The 14,640-nt window shown below is 59.1% G+C and overlaps 2 protein-coding genes across 3 annotated transcripts in view; both read left to right on the top strand.

The window, feature by feature from the left end:
- Window positions 1–6,797, top strand: part of KCP (kielin cysteine rich BMP regulator) — a 67,334-nt gene extending 60,537 nt beyond the window's left edge. Inside the window, exons 46-51 of one of the 2 annotated variants that reach the window (XM_077340439.1) lie at window positions 1,003–1,175; window positions 2,487–2,598; window positions 2,932–3,033; window positions 3,107–3,271; window positions 4,549–4,855; window positions 6,305–6,661. In XM_077340439.1, the coding sequence (XP_077196554.1) occupies window positions 1,003–1,175; window positions 2,487–2,598; window positions 2,932–3,033; window positions 3,107–3,271; window positions 4,549–4,855; window positions 6,305–6,522 (1,077 nt within the window). In that variant the 3' untranslated portion in view covers window positions 6,523–6,661. Of the gene's footprint in view, window positions 1–1,002; window positions 1,176–2,486; window positions 2,599–2,931; window positions 3,034–3,106; window positions 3,272–4,548; window positions 4,856–6,304 lie in introns of both variants that reach the window. The other variant, XM_077340440.1, reaches the window with a different exon arrangement.
- A 1,337-nt stretch (window positions 6,798–8,134) lies between these two features.
- On the top strand, window positions 8,135–14,298 carry LOC143838701 (interferon-induced protein with tetratricopeptide repeats 5-like). Its single transcript, XM_077340462.1, has 2 exons — window positions 8,135–8,387; window positions 12,583–14,298. The coding sequence occupies exons 1-2, from the start codon at window positions 8,254–8,256 to the stop codon at window positions 13,853–13,855; spliced, it is 1,407 nt and encodes a 468-aa protein (XP_077196577.1). The 5' UTR covers window positions 8,135–8,253; the 3' UTR covers window positions 13,856–14,298.
- The last annotated feature ends 342 nt before the right edge of the window (window positions 14,299–14,640 follow it).

The following is a 14,640-nucleotide window of genomic DNA, read 5'->3' as shown; positions in this document are numbered from 1 at the left end:
CTCACTCTTGTCTTTGGGTCAGACGTTGTAAGGAAGGAGAAGTGCTCAGCTTATGGCTAGATGTCAGCTACCTGCTGAAAGTGATGAGGAGTTGTTGCAGGATTGAGTTTGAGCAGATGGTGCTTCGCCTGCAAAAGGTCACAGGTTCAACGCCTGGCCAAGGGTTTACCTGTGTTTGTCTGATGTAGCAAAACAAAATGGAAGTCCAGCCTTAGACTGAATCAGGGCATTGGTTTCTCAAGGCAGCTCTTCTCCAGGATGTGGGTTAGAAGCAGGCGTAGTCAACCTGTGATCCTCCAGAGGTCCATGGACTACAATTCCCATGAGCCCCTGCCAGCAAATGCTGGCAGGGGCTCATGAGAATTGTAGTCCATGGACCTCTGGAGGACCACAGGTTGACTACCCCTGGGTTAGAGGACTTTCCCATCACCCTGCCTGGTCCTTTTTCACTGGACTTGCTGAGAATTGAACCCGGGACCTGCTGCATGTCCCTTCCTTGACCAGCATCCTTTGCTCGCTTGTCCAGCTACATGGGGATCAGCCTGGAATCTTTCTTACGGAGAGAGTTGATAAAGGGGAGGGACTGGGGTGGGTGTGAATTCCGTCATGAATCTCTATGTGGGGGAAGAAAGGAGGCAAGCCAGTTAGGAGCGAGTCCCTTCTTATGAATTTCCAGTGTGCCGGAATCAGCAGTGACAGTTAACATGTGATGAGAAAGGTCAGAGGTTTAAAGGTGATAAGAAAATTAACTGATACTGACCCAGAAGTCCTGACAGGATGGACCAAGGAATAGGTGGTGGGGGAGACCTGTGGGTTCCGGAGACCCTGGAGAGCAGCTGCCAATCAGAGGAAGCAAGACTCAGTCGGTCTGACTCAGCTGGAAGCAGCTCCCTGCATTCATGTGCCGGTCAGCAGAGCAGTCCTGTCCAGGATGCTTCCAGAGATACAGGATGGGTGGGAAAGCCAACCCTGATGCTCACGTCCCTTCCCAATGCCTGGCAGGATGAGACCCCAGCCTTGATCCCCGGCGTGTGTTGCCCGCACTGCGTTCCCCGCCCTGCCACCTGCGTGGCTTTCGGTGACCCACACTACCGCACTTTCGACGGCAAAATGGTCCACTTCCAAGGCACCTGCACCTACGTCCTGGCCCAGGACTGCGAGGGAGTCGATTTCAGGTGAGCACGACGTTCTCTCCGCTCCTCTTGGCCCCGTGGCATCACTGTGGGCCTCCGACTGGGGAGGAGACCAGGCAGCGGGGGGGAGGGGGGGCTAGGGAGTGAGACTGGAACCCAGAGCTTTGGGGGTTTGCTTCAGCTTGGGGAAAGAAAGGGGCTTCGTAGGCTAGGATGGAGAAGGGAAAGACGCCTCCTGGGTTCCCTTGAAACCTCAGAGCCGTCTGGGATGCCCCATGCTTTGGGGGATGGAGCCTGTGGCCCTATTGGTCTGTTTCTTCTCGAACCTGGGAGCCAGAACTAGGGTTGCCAACCTCCAGGTGAAGCTTTTCACTTGGACCTCCGAAACGGTGAGGAGCCAGTGGCCGAGGGGATCCTGAAAGAAGAATGTCAGAGGAATACTATAAGGTAAGTTCAAATCTATTGGGAAAGGCGATGCCACTAAGCAAAACTGTCAGGATCAGTGCCTGTTCCTGCCATAAGTTGACATGGGTTTCTCCATGTTTGTTTGCTTTGCCTTTTGCCTTTCTTTATTGGGGCCTCTTTGTAACCCAGGGTCCATCTATTATGCTTGCATGCCTGAAATCGAAACTGTTTTGTTGCTCCTTGTTATCTCGGAGATCTGTGAATTATTTGTCTTTTGAACCTGCCGGCTGGGTCTGCCTTTTGTAACCATAACATCTATCTCATCCGGAGATGCCCAAGGACGTGCGAGAAGTAACACTATGGTTTATGGCACCTGGTGCCCCTCTTCCCCTTCCCTGGGAACCTTCAAGGTTTGGGCGGGAGAACACTATTGAAAAGGGGAGGTAAATGTGGTCTCAGGCAGATTTGACTTTCTTAGCTTAGGTGTATGAAGTAACTTCTCAATAAACGCTTTCTTTATTAAAGAAGCTTGTTGTGAGTTCTTGCAACGCTTGAGCTATTTGTATGTCCGGAAACCTGTTCAACAAATTGAATAAACACATCTAGACTTTGTTTCAAAGTCTTTCTTGCACGGCAATTGTCGCTCCCCTTTTCTTCGTTTCTAACCTCCGGGTGAAGCCTGGAGACCTCCGAGAATTACAACTGATTTCCAGATGCCAGACAAACTTCCGTAGAGAAAATGATCGCTTTGCAGTAAACTCTCCCCAACCCCCCTCCCCCCCCCCCACACACACACTCTCAGGGCTCCCCCCCCTAAAAAAAAAAAAGAATCTCTGGGAATGTCCAAAGGCAGCGTTCGCAAGGGGCCAGTACTTGCACCCCGTTTGCAAAACTGGCCCTCCTGTGCCCCCCTGTCCAGCATGCCCCTGTTTTTTGTGCCCCCCCCAGCATCCACGTGACCAATGACGACCACGGGCGCCAGGGCGTGTCCTGGACCAAGGAAGTGACCGTGTTGATGGGAAGCACCACCGTGCGGCTGTTGCAGGACCGGGTCGTCATGGTGAGGAGGGCAGGAAGGGCCGGGAAGGCCGCTTGGGTGGGCTCCCAGAACCAGGCTGAGTTGGGAGAGTTATCACAAGGACTCAGGACGGAACAGCTTCCATTTTGCTCCCAACAGCACCTCGGTGCCCCCTTCCCTGTGGCGAGAGCTGACAGGGGCTCATGGGAATTGTAGTCCATGGACATTTAGACAGCCACAGTCCCCTGTCCCCCTTTCGTTCTAAGCCATTTTGAGTCCCCACTGGGAAGACAAACGGGATCAAAATTCAGGAACGCAAGCCGAAGCACGCCGGGAAGGTGCCTGTCTCCTGAGCCTCTTCTTGCTGCTCCCCAGGTGGATGCCCAGACTGTGAGCCTCCCCTTCCTGAAGGAGCCTCACCTGTACATCGAGCTCAAGGCCCACACCCTCCTGCTGAACACCAACATCGGCGTGAAGGTACAGAGTGCATGGAGGGAGCGTGGGAACACTCGGGGTGTATTTCCCTTTCTCTCCCCTCTGTCTCCCGCAGGTGCTCTGGAACGGCCGCTCCCACCTGGAGGTCAGCGTTCCCGGCACCTACAAGGGTCACCTGTGTGGCCTTTGTGGCAACTTCAACAGCTACCCTCAGGATGACCTGCGGCTGCGGTCCGGCCACCTGACTTTGTCCGAAGCTGCCTTTGGGAACAGCTGGAAGGTAAAGGGGGAGCCAAGAGTGGTGATGCATGGGGGGGGGGGGCAAGAAGCTGCCCTCCTGAGCCTTCTCTCCCTGCAGCCGGGAGGGGACAGGAAGAGGCCGGAGTCCGCTTTTCCCTCTCTAGCGCTGCAGCAGGGGGATGGAGAGCCCTCCGGCGTGGGAGGGGCCGAGCCACCAAGCATCTGTCCCGAATCTCAGGGGAGCTGCCCGTCCACCCGCAGTTCCGTCCAACAAAAGAAAGAATCTGTCCGATGGCTGAATTAAAGATCGAAAGTTTAAGATTCTCTGTTACCTCTTTTTTTGGCAGAGTCCAAGTCTGAATAAACGCAAGAGATAACAGAGACTCTTAAACTTTCGATCTTTAATTAAGGCATTGGACAGATTCATTCTTTCTTTCTCTTGTGGTATTTCTGGAATTGTCCACCTTCTTTTTGCAACAGTTCCGTCCAAAGCTGAGTCACACCCTTCTGGCCCCACTGCAGGGAACGGGATTAGAAGGGCATAACTCTGCACAGGACGGCACTGAAGGTTACTCCAGCAAGGCCATCCCTTCTGGCCCTTGGGTTAGAGGGACGTTGCTCAGGGACGTTGCTCAGGGACGTTGCGAGGCGACCAGGGATATCAGTATTGGCCTCCCTCGCAGGGGTGTTGAAAGAATAGAAGCGGTAAATAACAACCTTGTAATTGTTAATCTAACGGTTACGGAGCCGGGGTCGACCCCACCTTCCTCCCCAGTTTGATCCCAAAACGGCTTAAAGTCCTTCTCCGTCATTGTCGTTAAACAACAACCCTGTGAGGCGGGTGAGGCTGAGAGGGAGTGACTGGCTTCCACAACAGAGTGGAGATTCCAACCTGGGTCTCCCCGATCGTGGTCCAGTGTTGTAACCACTAGACCTGGGGTGGCCAAACTGCGGCTGCCCAGATGTCCATGGACTACAATGACCATGAGCCCCTGCCAGCGCACGCTGGCAGGGGCTCGTGGTCATTGTAGTCCATGGACATCTGGGCAGCCGCAGTTTGGCCACCCCTGCACTGGCTCTCAGGGTATCTCTGGGGGGTTGGCCCACCAAAGTATGGGGCTTGCCCCATGGACTGGGCGGCCCCATTTCAGTTGCCAAGACCCAGCTGCTTTTGGCAGACAGAGACCCTCACTCTGCAAACGGGCAGCCCTGCGAGATCTTCCCACAGCTCCTCCTCCTCCGGACGCCCTCAGTGGTGGAGGACTGGCCTCCCCTCCCCCACGCCAGCGGCCGCCACGTGTGGTTTCTCCCGCCCAGGTGGCCAGCGACAACGCCACGGAAGGGGGCGCTTGTGCGGACGGGCGGGACGTGGACCCCTGCAAGGAGACCGGCTACCGCGCCCGCAAGGAGGCCAACGCCCGCTGCAAGGTGCTGAAGTCGCAGCCCTTCGAGCGCTGCCACGCCGCCGTCCCTCCGGAGCCGTTCTTCGCCTCCTGCGTCTACGACCTGTGCGCCTGCGGGACGGCCAGCAGCGACGAATGCCTCTGTGAGGCCCTGGAAGCCTACGCCGCCGAGTGCCGCCGGGCCGGGCTGGTGCTGCAGTGGCGGTCGCCCACGCTCTGCGGTGAGGACGTAAGAGGAGCCAGGTTGGGTCAGACCAACGGCCCCTCCAGTCCAACCCTCATTGCCACGGAGTGGCCAAAGACCAGGTGCCCCCAGGAAGTCCACCAGCAGGGCCAGAAGCCCTCCCACTGTGGCCCCGAGAAGACGGCATCACTGCGTGGCCCCTGGACCATGCGGCCAGTGAGAGCCAATGAGGGCCCTCTGCTCCACGTACTTCCCCAGTCCCCTCTTGAAGCTGTCTGTGATTCTGCCCCCACCACTGCTTATGGGGAGGGCTGTGGGGGGCCGCATTGAAAAGCTTCAGGTGCTGAGAAAAAGCCCCAAGGATAGGCAGCCGAGGGGCAGGCCCCCCGGTGCCCGTGGCCCTCACTGCCGCTATGGCTTCACGGTGACGTAAAAGGAGCCCAGTCCTGACGCAATGCGAAAGGCAGGACAGAGATACATCTATACTAGTAAAAAAGCTCAGTGCGCCCAGGAATGCAGCGGGCGCTAGCCGTGGGTCCCCCAGTGCCCCACCCCAATGTAAGGTGTTCCCTAGAGATAGTTTGGCTGTTGGCTGAGGCCGTTCTGAGCTGATGCGCAAGGGGAAGGAGGGGAGGCCGCTTTGGGGCTCCTTCGGGGAGTAAAAAGCAGGTACACCCCACCCACCCTCCCACCCACCCCAGCGTGCTTCTTCTTCTTTCCCTGCCCCAGGGCTCCTTCCGATTTTGTCAGGAGGTGCAGCCCAGATCTGGGAAACAGCCGGTGGGGGGTGGGGGGAGTGCATTGACCCCTCCTTGCCCAGCGTCATGGCCTGGATCTAGACCAGGGGTAGTCAAACTGCGGCCCTCCAGATGTCCATGGACTACAATTCCCAGGAGCCCCCTGCCAGCGAACGCTGGCAGGGAGCTCCTGGGAATTGTAGTCCATGGACATCTGGAGGGCTGCAGTTTGACTACCCCTGGTCTAGACCCTGAACACACATCTGTTTTGCTTGTGGTTCTGTTAGCGGTTCTGCCCAGGATCGAGCGTGAGGTCCGAGGGAGGGTCAGCGCTGGCCATGTAACTGGCCAATGTGCTGCTGGGTCCCTGTCTCAGGACCCAGCCAGTTTAAGCCAAAGGGGACCAGTGGCGCGTACTGGTGGGAAGATCCGTTGTTCACGATTGTATATAACTTGTTTTTCCCGGGGTTTCTCGGTTCAGTTTTGGCTCTTGTCCCATCAGGCTGAGCTCCTGATGAAGAGCTGATTTGAATCCCCAGTGGTCCTGGCTTCCTTCAAAGCCAGGGATTTAACACTGGCAGGTTTAACACCTCAGCCCCCCCCCTCCCAAAATGCCTCCAGAGGCCCATTCCCAGGTTCCCACGAGCACACCTTGTCTGGGCCTCAGAAAGAGTCGCCCCAGTCTCCCCGTCTCCTCTGCCTCCCCCCTCTCACTCTGTGCCCCTCTCTCTTTCTCTCTCCCCTCTCAGCCGTGGGCTGCCCCCAAGACAGGGGCTACGTCTTTGACGAATGCGGACCGCCCTGCCCCAAGACCTGCTTCAACCACGCTGTGCCCCTGGGGGTGCTGGACTCCCACTGCTACAAGCCCTGCGTGCCCGGATGCCAGTGCCCCGCAGGGCTGGTGGAACATGATGCTCACTGCATCCTGCCCGAGGCCTGCCCGCCCATCGTCCACGGCACCCCCTGAACCGGGACTGGGAAGCGTTGGCCCCGGAGGGCCGGAGGGCCATCGCCAAAGAGCCCGCGCCCTTTTTCTGCAGAGAGAAGGAAGCCGAGCCACGTCAGCGAGGGTGGAAGGGATTCCTGCGGAAGGAATTCCCCCGTCTCTTTGGGAAATGTGACTGTGGTCCTCGGGATGGAGGAGGAGGACAATGTGGAAACGGCTTCCTTCTGTGTCGAGAGGAGGTCCGAGGAGAGCCAAAAGCTGGAACCGTGAAGCCAAAATAAATCATGCAACACTAAGTCAAGGTTGCATTGCATAATTGTGCAGAGGGGCGGGTCTTGGTCACAAAATCTCTCTCTCTCTCTCTCTCTCTCTGCCCTCCTCCAAGGGGCAACCTTTCAGTTACTTCAAGAGAGCCACCCTGTCCCTCTCCAGGCTGATCATTCCCAAATCCCTCAACCATTCCTCCTAGGGCTCGGTCCCCAGGCCCCTGATCCTCCTAGTCACTCTCCTCTGAACCTTTCTCCTATTTGCGAAGGGTTCCACCATAGCTGACCCCCACCTGTCCCTGGGAGGGTTCAGGGGTAGAGCCTTTGCTTGGCACGCAGGTGACGGGGGAAACCTCCATCCGAGGCCCCCAGGAGCCGCTGACTCTGAAGGACCAAGGGCCCGATTCAGTAGAAGGCGGCTTCCTGTGTGTACCTCAGCCTTTCTCCACTTCTGTACCGTTGAGACACCCCTGAAACATCCTTCGAGCCTTGAGAAACCACAGGAGTGGTGCAATCCTGCAAAATGTGATTGGGAAACACAGCTGTGGACAGGTCCATCCAGCGCCCCTCCCCACCCCCTCCAGCCCCATCAGTGGCCATTTTGGGAGGGGGACGGATGGGTCAAGATGACCATATATGGCCACATCACCCCATACATGTTTAACCCTTGTTAAAAAAATATGACAAACTAATGAAACTCCCCCCCATTCAGGACACCCAGGACCATCAAGAAGCCCCAGGTGTACCTTAAGGGGTGCTAGACCCTGTAAGGACATGGCCATCTGCCCTGGGGGGTTTGGGGGTGGAGCCTGCCATCCTACCCCACCCCAGGTCCACCTCTTTCCTCTTTTGGGTGGCCAGGATGTCTCCCAGTGGGTGCTCTGTGCACCGGCTTCGAAGACCAGAAGGGCCCCAGATGAATTCCCTCCTAGATAGCACCGCCCTGAAACAAGGAGTTGAAAGATACTCTTTGGACCAAGGGAAGGCTAAACTGTGGCTCTCCAGATGTCCATGGACGACAATTCCCATGAGCCCCTGCCAGCACGAGCTGGCAGGGGCTCATGGGAATTGTAGTCCATGGACATCTGGAGAGCCACAGTTTCCGTACCCAGATCCCAGAGATGGTGGATTTCTCCTCTCCTGCTTCTCTCCTCTGCTTTCTCCGCCTGCATCCAGCGGTTCCAGCAGCTCCCTCCCCTTCCCGGCTCGTCCGCTTCCTAGCTGGTGTTGACAAGGCTCCTGCAAGGGGAGAAATGCAACTTCGGGGAAGCTGCAAGCCTTTTGAATCGGCTTGGTCTTTGCTACGAGGGAGAGGGAGGGCAGAAACTTATCTGAGTTTCACTTTCCCTTTCCTGCTTCATGAGAGATGAAAGGCAGGGGTGGGGGCTGCTAGCTGGAGTAGAGGGACCTGATAGCGGACCGCTCAGAGTGGCCAGAGCAGGGAGCCGGCCAGTCCTTCTGGAAGAGGCCCTGGAGAGAAAGCAGAATGGCCGCAGCGAGAGCAGGGGCCAATCCACGCCCCCCTTCTCTGAATTCTGGGGAGGGTCCAGGAGGAGAGCGCTGCTCCCCTGAGCAATGCCCCCGGCTCGAATTCCTGGCGGGGCTCCCTCACAATGCCAGGTAAGCAGGACACCTGGCGCAAAGGTGGGACATGATGGGCGGAGTTTCAGTTTGCAAAAAGGGGCTGCTTCAAACAAGAAAATAGTTTGTGAAGAGAAACAACTATGCATAGAAAGAGGAAAGACCTCACGAACGGATCTCACAGTCATTTGCAAGAGTAGATTCAAGTGTGTTGCTCTGAATTAGCACAACGAAATCAGAGTCTGGTAGCACCTTTAAGACCAACAAAGATTGATTCAAGGCGGGAGCTCACTCGAAAGCTCACGCCATTGAATCAATCTTTGTTGGTCTTAAAGGTGCTACTGGAGTCTTGATTTTGTTGTGTCATCCGCAGTCATTCTATCTGCTCAACTGCTGTTCGGGAGGCAAGCAGGGAGGACTGTCCTGTGGAGCCAATCAGGATAATTGGAAGGGAAGTGCCTCTCCCAACTATGCTAAATGCACATCTCCTCCAGCGCCCCCTGCAGGACACTCTTCATATTCTATATTCCACATGGAAAATAGATGACTTCGAGGGGGTTATAAAACAAGGCACGGGGTGGGGGAGACTCAGGAGAATTTTTCTCCCTTTGCCCAAAAAGATTGAAATGCAAGGGCCTCCAGTGAAGAGAGCGATTAAATTGTGAGATTTGCTGTCGGAGGATAAAGCAAAGGATTAGAGAAACATTTTGAAGGGGGAGATACGGAAGGCCTGACCCAGCAGGGATCTTCTGAGGGTCTTCTCAGGGGAAGGCCTCGGCCTCCCTGCCCTGTGGCTGGCCCTGCAGAGGGACTGGCTGGCCCCTGGGAGAGACGGGAGGCTGGACTGGAGGGACCCTCCCTGGCCTGACCCCGCAGGGCTCTTCTGAGGGTCTTCTCAGGGGAAGGCCTCGGCCTCTCTGCCCTGTGGCTGGACCTGCAGAGGAACTGGCTGGCCCCTGGGTGAGACGGGAGGCTGGACTGGAGGGACCGTCCCTGGCCTGACCCCGCAGGGCTCTTCTGAGGGTCTTCTCAGGGGAAGGCCTCGGCCTCTCTGCCCTGTGGCTGGCCCTGCAGAGGAACTGGCTGGCCCCTGGGTGAGACGGGAGGCTGGACTGGAGGGACCCTCCCTGGCCTGACCCAGCAGGGCTCTTCTGAGGGTCTTCTCAGGGGAAGGCCTCGGCCTCTCTGCCCTGTGGCTGGCCCTGCAGAGGAACTGGCTGGCCCCTGGGTGAGACGGGAGGCTGGACTGGAGGGACCCTCCCTGGCCTGACCCAGCAGGGCTCTTCTGAGGGTCTTATCGGGGGAAGGCCTCGCCCTCTCTGCCCTGTGGCTGGCCCTGCAGAGGAACTGGCTGGCCCCTGGGTGAGATGGGAGGCTGGACTGGAGGGACCCAACCTGGCCTGACCCAGCAGGGCTCTTCTGAGGGTCTTCTCAGGGGAAGGCCTCGGCCTCTCTGCCCTGTGGCTGGCCCTGCAGAGGAACTGGCTGGCCCCTGGGTGAGACGGGAGGCTGGACTGGAGGGACCCTCCCTGGCCTGACCCAGCAGGGCTCTTCTGAGGGTCTTCTCAGGGGAAGGCCTCGGCCTCCCTGCCCTGTGGCTGGCCCTGCAGAGGAACTGGCTGGCCCCTGGGTGGGACGGGAGGCTGGACTGGAGGGACTCTCCCTGGCCTGACCCAGCAGGGCTCTTCTGAGGGTCTTCTCAGGGGAAGGCCTCGGCCTCTCTGCCCTGTGGCTGGCCCTGCAGAGGAACTGGCTGGCCCCTGGGTGGGACGGGAGGCTGGACTGGAGGGACCCTCCCTGGCCTGACCCAGCAGGGCTCTTCTGAGGGTCTTCTCAGGGGAAGGCCTCGGCCTCCCTGCCCTGTGGCTGGCCCTACAGAGGAACTGGCTGGTCCCTGGGTGAGACGGGAGGCTGGACTGGAGGGACCCTCCCTGGCCTGACCCAGCAGGGCTCTTCTGAGGGTCTTCTCAGGGAAAGGCCTCGGCCTCTCTGCCCTGTGGCTGGCCCTGCAGAGGAACTGGCTGGCTCCTGGGTGGGACGGGAGGCTGGACTGGAGGGACCCTCCCTGGCCTGATCCAGCAGGGCTCTTCTGAGGGTCTTCTCAGGGGAAGGCCTCGGCCTCCCTGCCCTGTGGCTGGCCCTGCAGAGGAACTGGCTGGCCCCTGGGTGAGACGGGAGGCTGGACTGGAGGGACCCTCCCTGGCCTGACCCAGCAGGGCTCTTCTGAGGGTCTTCTCAGGGGAAGGCCTTGGCCTCCCTGCCCTGTGGCTGGACCTGCAGAGGAACTGGCTGGCCCCTGGGTGAGACGGGAGGCTGGACTGGAGGGACCCTCCCTGGCCTGACCCAGCAGGGCTCTTCTGAGGGTCTTCTCAGGGGAAGGCCTCGCCCTCTCTGCCCTGTGGCTGGCCCTGCAGAGGAACTGGCTGGCCCCTGGGTGAGACGGGAGGCTGGACTGGAGGGACCTCCCTGGCCTGACCCAGCAGGGCTCTTCTGAGGGTCTTCTCAGGGGAAGGCCTCGGCCTCTCTGCCCTGTGGCTGGCCCTGCAGAGGAACTGGCTGGCCCCTGGGTGAGGTGGGAGGCTGGACTGGAGGGACCCTCCCTGGCCTGACCCAGCAGGGCTCTTCTGAGGGTCTTCTCAGGAGAAGGCCTCGCCTCTCTGCCCTGTGGCTGGCCCTGCAGAGGAACTGGCTGGCCCCTGGGAGAGACGGGAGGCTGGACTGGAGGGACCCTCCCTGGCCTGACCAACAGGGCTCTTTTGAGGGTCTTCTCAGGGGAAGGCCTCGGCCTCTCTGCCCTGTGGCTGGCCCTGCAGAGGAACTGGCTGGCCCCTGGGTGAGACGGGAGGCTGGACTGGAGGGACCCTCCCTGGCCTGACCCAGCAGGGCTCTTCTGAGGGTCATCTCAGGGGAAGGCCTCGCCCTCTCTGCCCTGTGGCTGGCCCTGCAGAGGAACTGGCTGGCCCCTGGGTGAGACGGGAGGCTGGACTGGAGGGACCTCCCTGGCCTGACCCAGCAGGGCTCTTCTGAGGGTCTTCTCAGGGGAAGGCCTCGGCCTCTCTGCCCTGTGGCTGGCCCTGCAGAGGAACTGGCTGGCCCCTGGGTGAGGTGGGAGGCTGGACTGGAGGGACCCTCCCTGGCCTGACCCAGCAGGGCTCTTCTGAGGGTCTTCTCAGGGGAAGGCCTCGCCTCTCTGCCCTGTGGCTGGCCCTGCAGAGGAACTGGCTGGCCCCTGGGAGAGACGGGAGGCTGGACTGGAGGGACCCTCCCTGGCCTGACCAACAGGGCTCTTTTGAGGGTCTTCTCAGGGGAAGGCCTCGGCCTCTCTGCCCTGTGGCTGGCCCTGCAGAGGAACTGGCTGCCCCCTGGGTGAGACGGGAGGCTGGACTGGAGGGACCCTCCCTGGCCTGACCCAGCAGGGCTCTTCTGAGGGTCTTCTCAGGGGAAGGCCTTGGCCTCTCTGCCCTGTGGCTGGCCCTGCAGAGGAACTGGCTGGCCCCTGGGTGAGACGGGAGGCTGGACTGGAGGGACCCTCCCTGGCCTGACCCAGCAGGGCTCTTCTGAGGGTCATCTCAGGGGAAGGCCTCGCCCTCTCTGCCCTGTGGCTGGCCCTGCAGAGGAACTGGCTGGCCCCTGGGTGAGACGGGAGGCTGGACTGGAGGGACCTCCCTGGCCTGACCCAGCAGGGCTCTTCTGAGGGTCTTCTCAGGGGAAGGCCTCGGCCTCTCTGCCCTGTGGCTGGCCCTGCAGAGGAACTGGCTGGCCCCTGGGTGAGACGGGAGGCTGGACTGGAGGGATCCTCCCTGGCCTGACCCAGCAGGGCTCTTCTGAGGGTCTTCTCAGGGGGAGGCCTTGGCCTCTCCGCCCTGTGGCTGGCCCTGCATAATTATGTTCAATAATAATTATGTTCAACTGCTGTTCTGGAGGCAAGCAGGAAGGAAGGGAAATGAGCCAATCAGGACACAGGAGGAGATAATGTGAAAAAAAAATCTGGAATTCCTTGATCTAACTATGCTAATTACACATCTCCTCTGAGGCCCCCTGCAGGGCACCCTTTGTGTTCTGCTCAATTGTGCCCACTTCAGATCTTGCGGGTTCCAACAGTCGGAGCTCAGGGATCAACCCGGGTCCTCTCCAGGGCCCACACGGCATTTGGCCACCTTCCCAGGCAGGGCCCGTCTAGCTACCAAGAAATGCTGCTCCCTCTCCCTTTCACTCAGCCTCTGTTTTTCTGCAGCCCCAAACCCTTAAGGGAGAAGCTCTGTGCCCTGCAGTGCCACTTCACCTGGTGCCCAAAAGAGAAGGATCCGGTGGATGTGGCCCACGTCCTGAAGACGCTGGCTCTCCTGGTGGAATACACCGCGTACCGTACTCGGAGCACGTACATCGCCATGAAAGCATACATGCATCACCTGCAAGGATCCTACCAAGAGGCTCTGCGTGACCTCTGGGATGCAGAAGATGCGCTGATGGAGGACGACCAGGCCAGCTTCCCTTGCCATGCCCTGCTGATCTATGGCAACTTCGCCTGGGTTTATTACCTCTTGGCCAACTACAGCATGACGGAGCTCTACCTGGGCCGCATTCAAGAGATCTGCCAGGCCTTGTCCAGCTCTGAGCCGTACTCGGTGCAGCGCCCCGAGACCCACGCGCAGAGAGGCTGGTCCTTTCTAGTCCTGGGCTTCCAGAATGGGGAAGAGGCCCGGAAGTGCTTCCAGACGGCCATCCAAGGAGACGAGTCCAACAAGGACTTCCAGGCCGGTTTGGCCATCTCCACCTTTGCCTGCTGGACTCTTTCGCGGAGAAGCGACCTCTGGAAAGAGGCCACGAGGCTGATGGAAGACACCCTCCGTCGCCAGCCCCAGAACTGCGATGCCAAAGTGTATTTGGCCATCCTGCTGCAGAGCACTGACCTCCCGAGAGCCAGGGGGCTGGTGGAAGACGTCTCCCAGGGCCCGCTCGGCCCCGAGGTCCTCAGAAACATGGCCCAGCTGCACAAGCCCCACTGCCTTTCCAGAACCATCAGCCTCCTCCAGCAAGCGATTGCCCTGGACCCCGGATACCACCTCCTGCACTACGATCTTGGCAACTGCTACTCGGGCCAGCTGGAGAGAGCCGCTCCGGAGGAGAGAGGAGCGATCCGGGAAGCCGCTATCGAGAGTTTCCAGCGGGCCGTGGAAGCGGATCCTCTGTCTGTGTTTCCCAAGCTGGCGCTGGCGAAAATCTACACTGAAAAGAGCCCACTTTACGCGGAAGAGATCTACCGGAACCTGCTGGAGGAGCTGCCCACGACCGGCAAGCGAAGCCAGCAGGCCCTCTACCTGCACTGGGGGGACTTCCTCCTCCGTGGGAAGGGGCGGAGGCGGGAGGGGCTGGAGGCGTACCAGGCCGGCGCTGCAATCCTCGGGGGTTGCCCAAAGAAACGGCTGCTGCTGAGAGGGAGGGTGGCCAAGATGGCCGAGGAAGACTCCGCGAGGGACCTGGCAGGCCAAGAGGTTCTTCGGCTTTGAACCGAATGTTAGAAGTAAGCGACGCCTGTCAAGTGACGACCAATCAGGAGCCAGGAGGAGGAGAGGAGTCTTTGGAGGGAGCATCTCCCCACTTTGGTCACCCAGATGTAACCAGCATCTTGCTTCTTCCTGTGCAGTTTGGATTTGGTCACGTTGCATTGCCTTGAACTGACCCATTGCAGTCGGCTGTTAGTCCAGAGGTGCCTCCAGAGGCTGGCCAAAGATCTTGGCGCCTCCTTGCCTGCTTGCTTGCTTTGCTGCTGTGGCTGCCTTCTCCATCCCAGAGTGCTGCTTGCAGGGAAGGCGGTGAGAAGCCCGTGACTTCTTCCAGAGCCCCTTGAGGGTCTGTGGGGATGAGGAGCCTGTCTTACTGTGCGTCTTGACCAGGGGTAGTCAAACTGCGGCCCTCCAGATGTCCATGGACTACAATTCCCAGGAGCCCCTGCCAGCTGGCAGGGGCTCCTGGGAATTGTAGTCCATGGACATCTGGAGGGCCGCAGTTTGACTACCCCTGGCCTTGACTGATGAGGGAGGCCTGGCACCTGGGACTTGCCATCCTCTGGGCCTCTTTCGAGGAGTTTCCCCCAATGCCAGACTTTACTGCATCCACTAAGGGGGACTTAGATATGGGCACAAACCGGACAATTCCGGTTCGGTTCGACGTGAACCCAAACCGAAACCCACACTTCAGCAGTTTGTTTCTCTTTCCGCCTCTTGGAGGGCGAGGAGTGAAACAGACAATGTTAAATGGCTGGCAGCCATTTAAGCCTGACAGCGGATGAGCT

Source organism: Paroedura picta, chromosome 5, assembly GCF_049243985.1.
Source record: "Paroedura picta isolate Pp20150507F chromosome 5, Ppicta_v3.0, whole genome shotgun sequence".
Taxonomy (NCBI): domain Eukaryota; kingdom Metazoa; phylum Chordata; class Lepidosauria; order Squamata; family Gekkonidae; genus Paroedura; species Paroedura picta.
The sequence above is the reverse complement of the archived record's forward strand: the minus strand, read 5'-3'. Positions and strand labels throughout refer to the sequence as shown.

Bases quoted from the DNA above. Each gene is read 5' to 3' on its own strand.
- LOC143838701 (XM_077340462.1), top strand. From the start codon at position 8,254: ATGGCCGCAGCGAGAGCAGGGGCCAATCCACGCCCCCCTTCTCTGAAT. The intron at 8,388-12,582 runs GTAAGCAGGACA...GTTTTTCTGCAG, and splicing joins GGGCTCCCTCACAATGCCAG to CCCCAAACCCTTAAGGGAGA.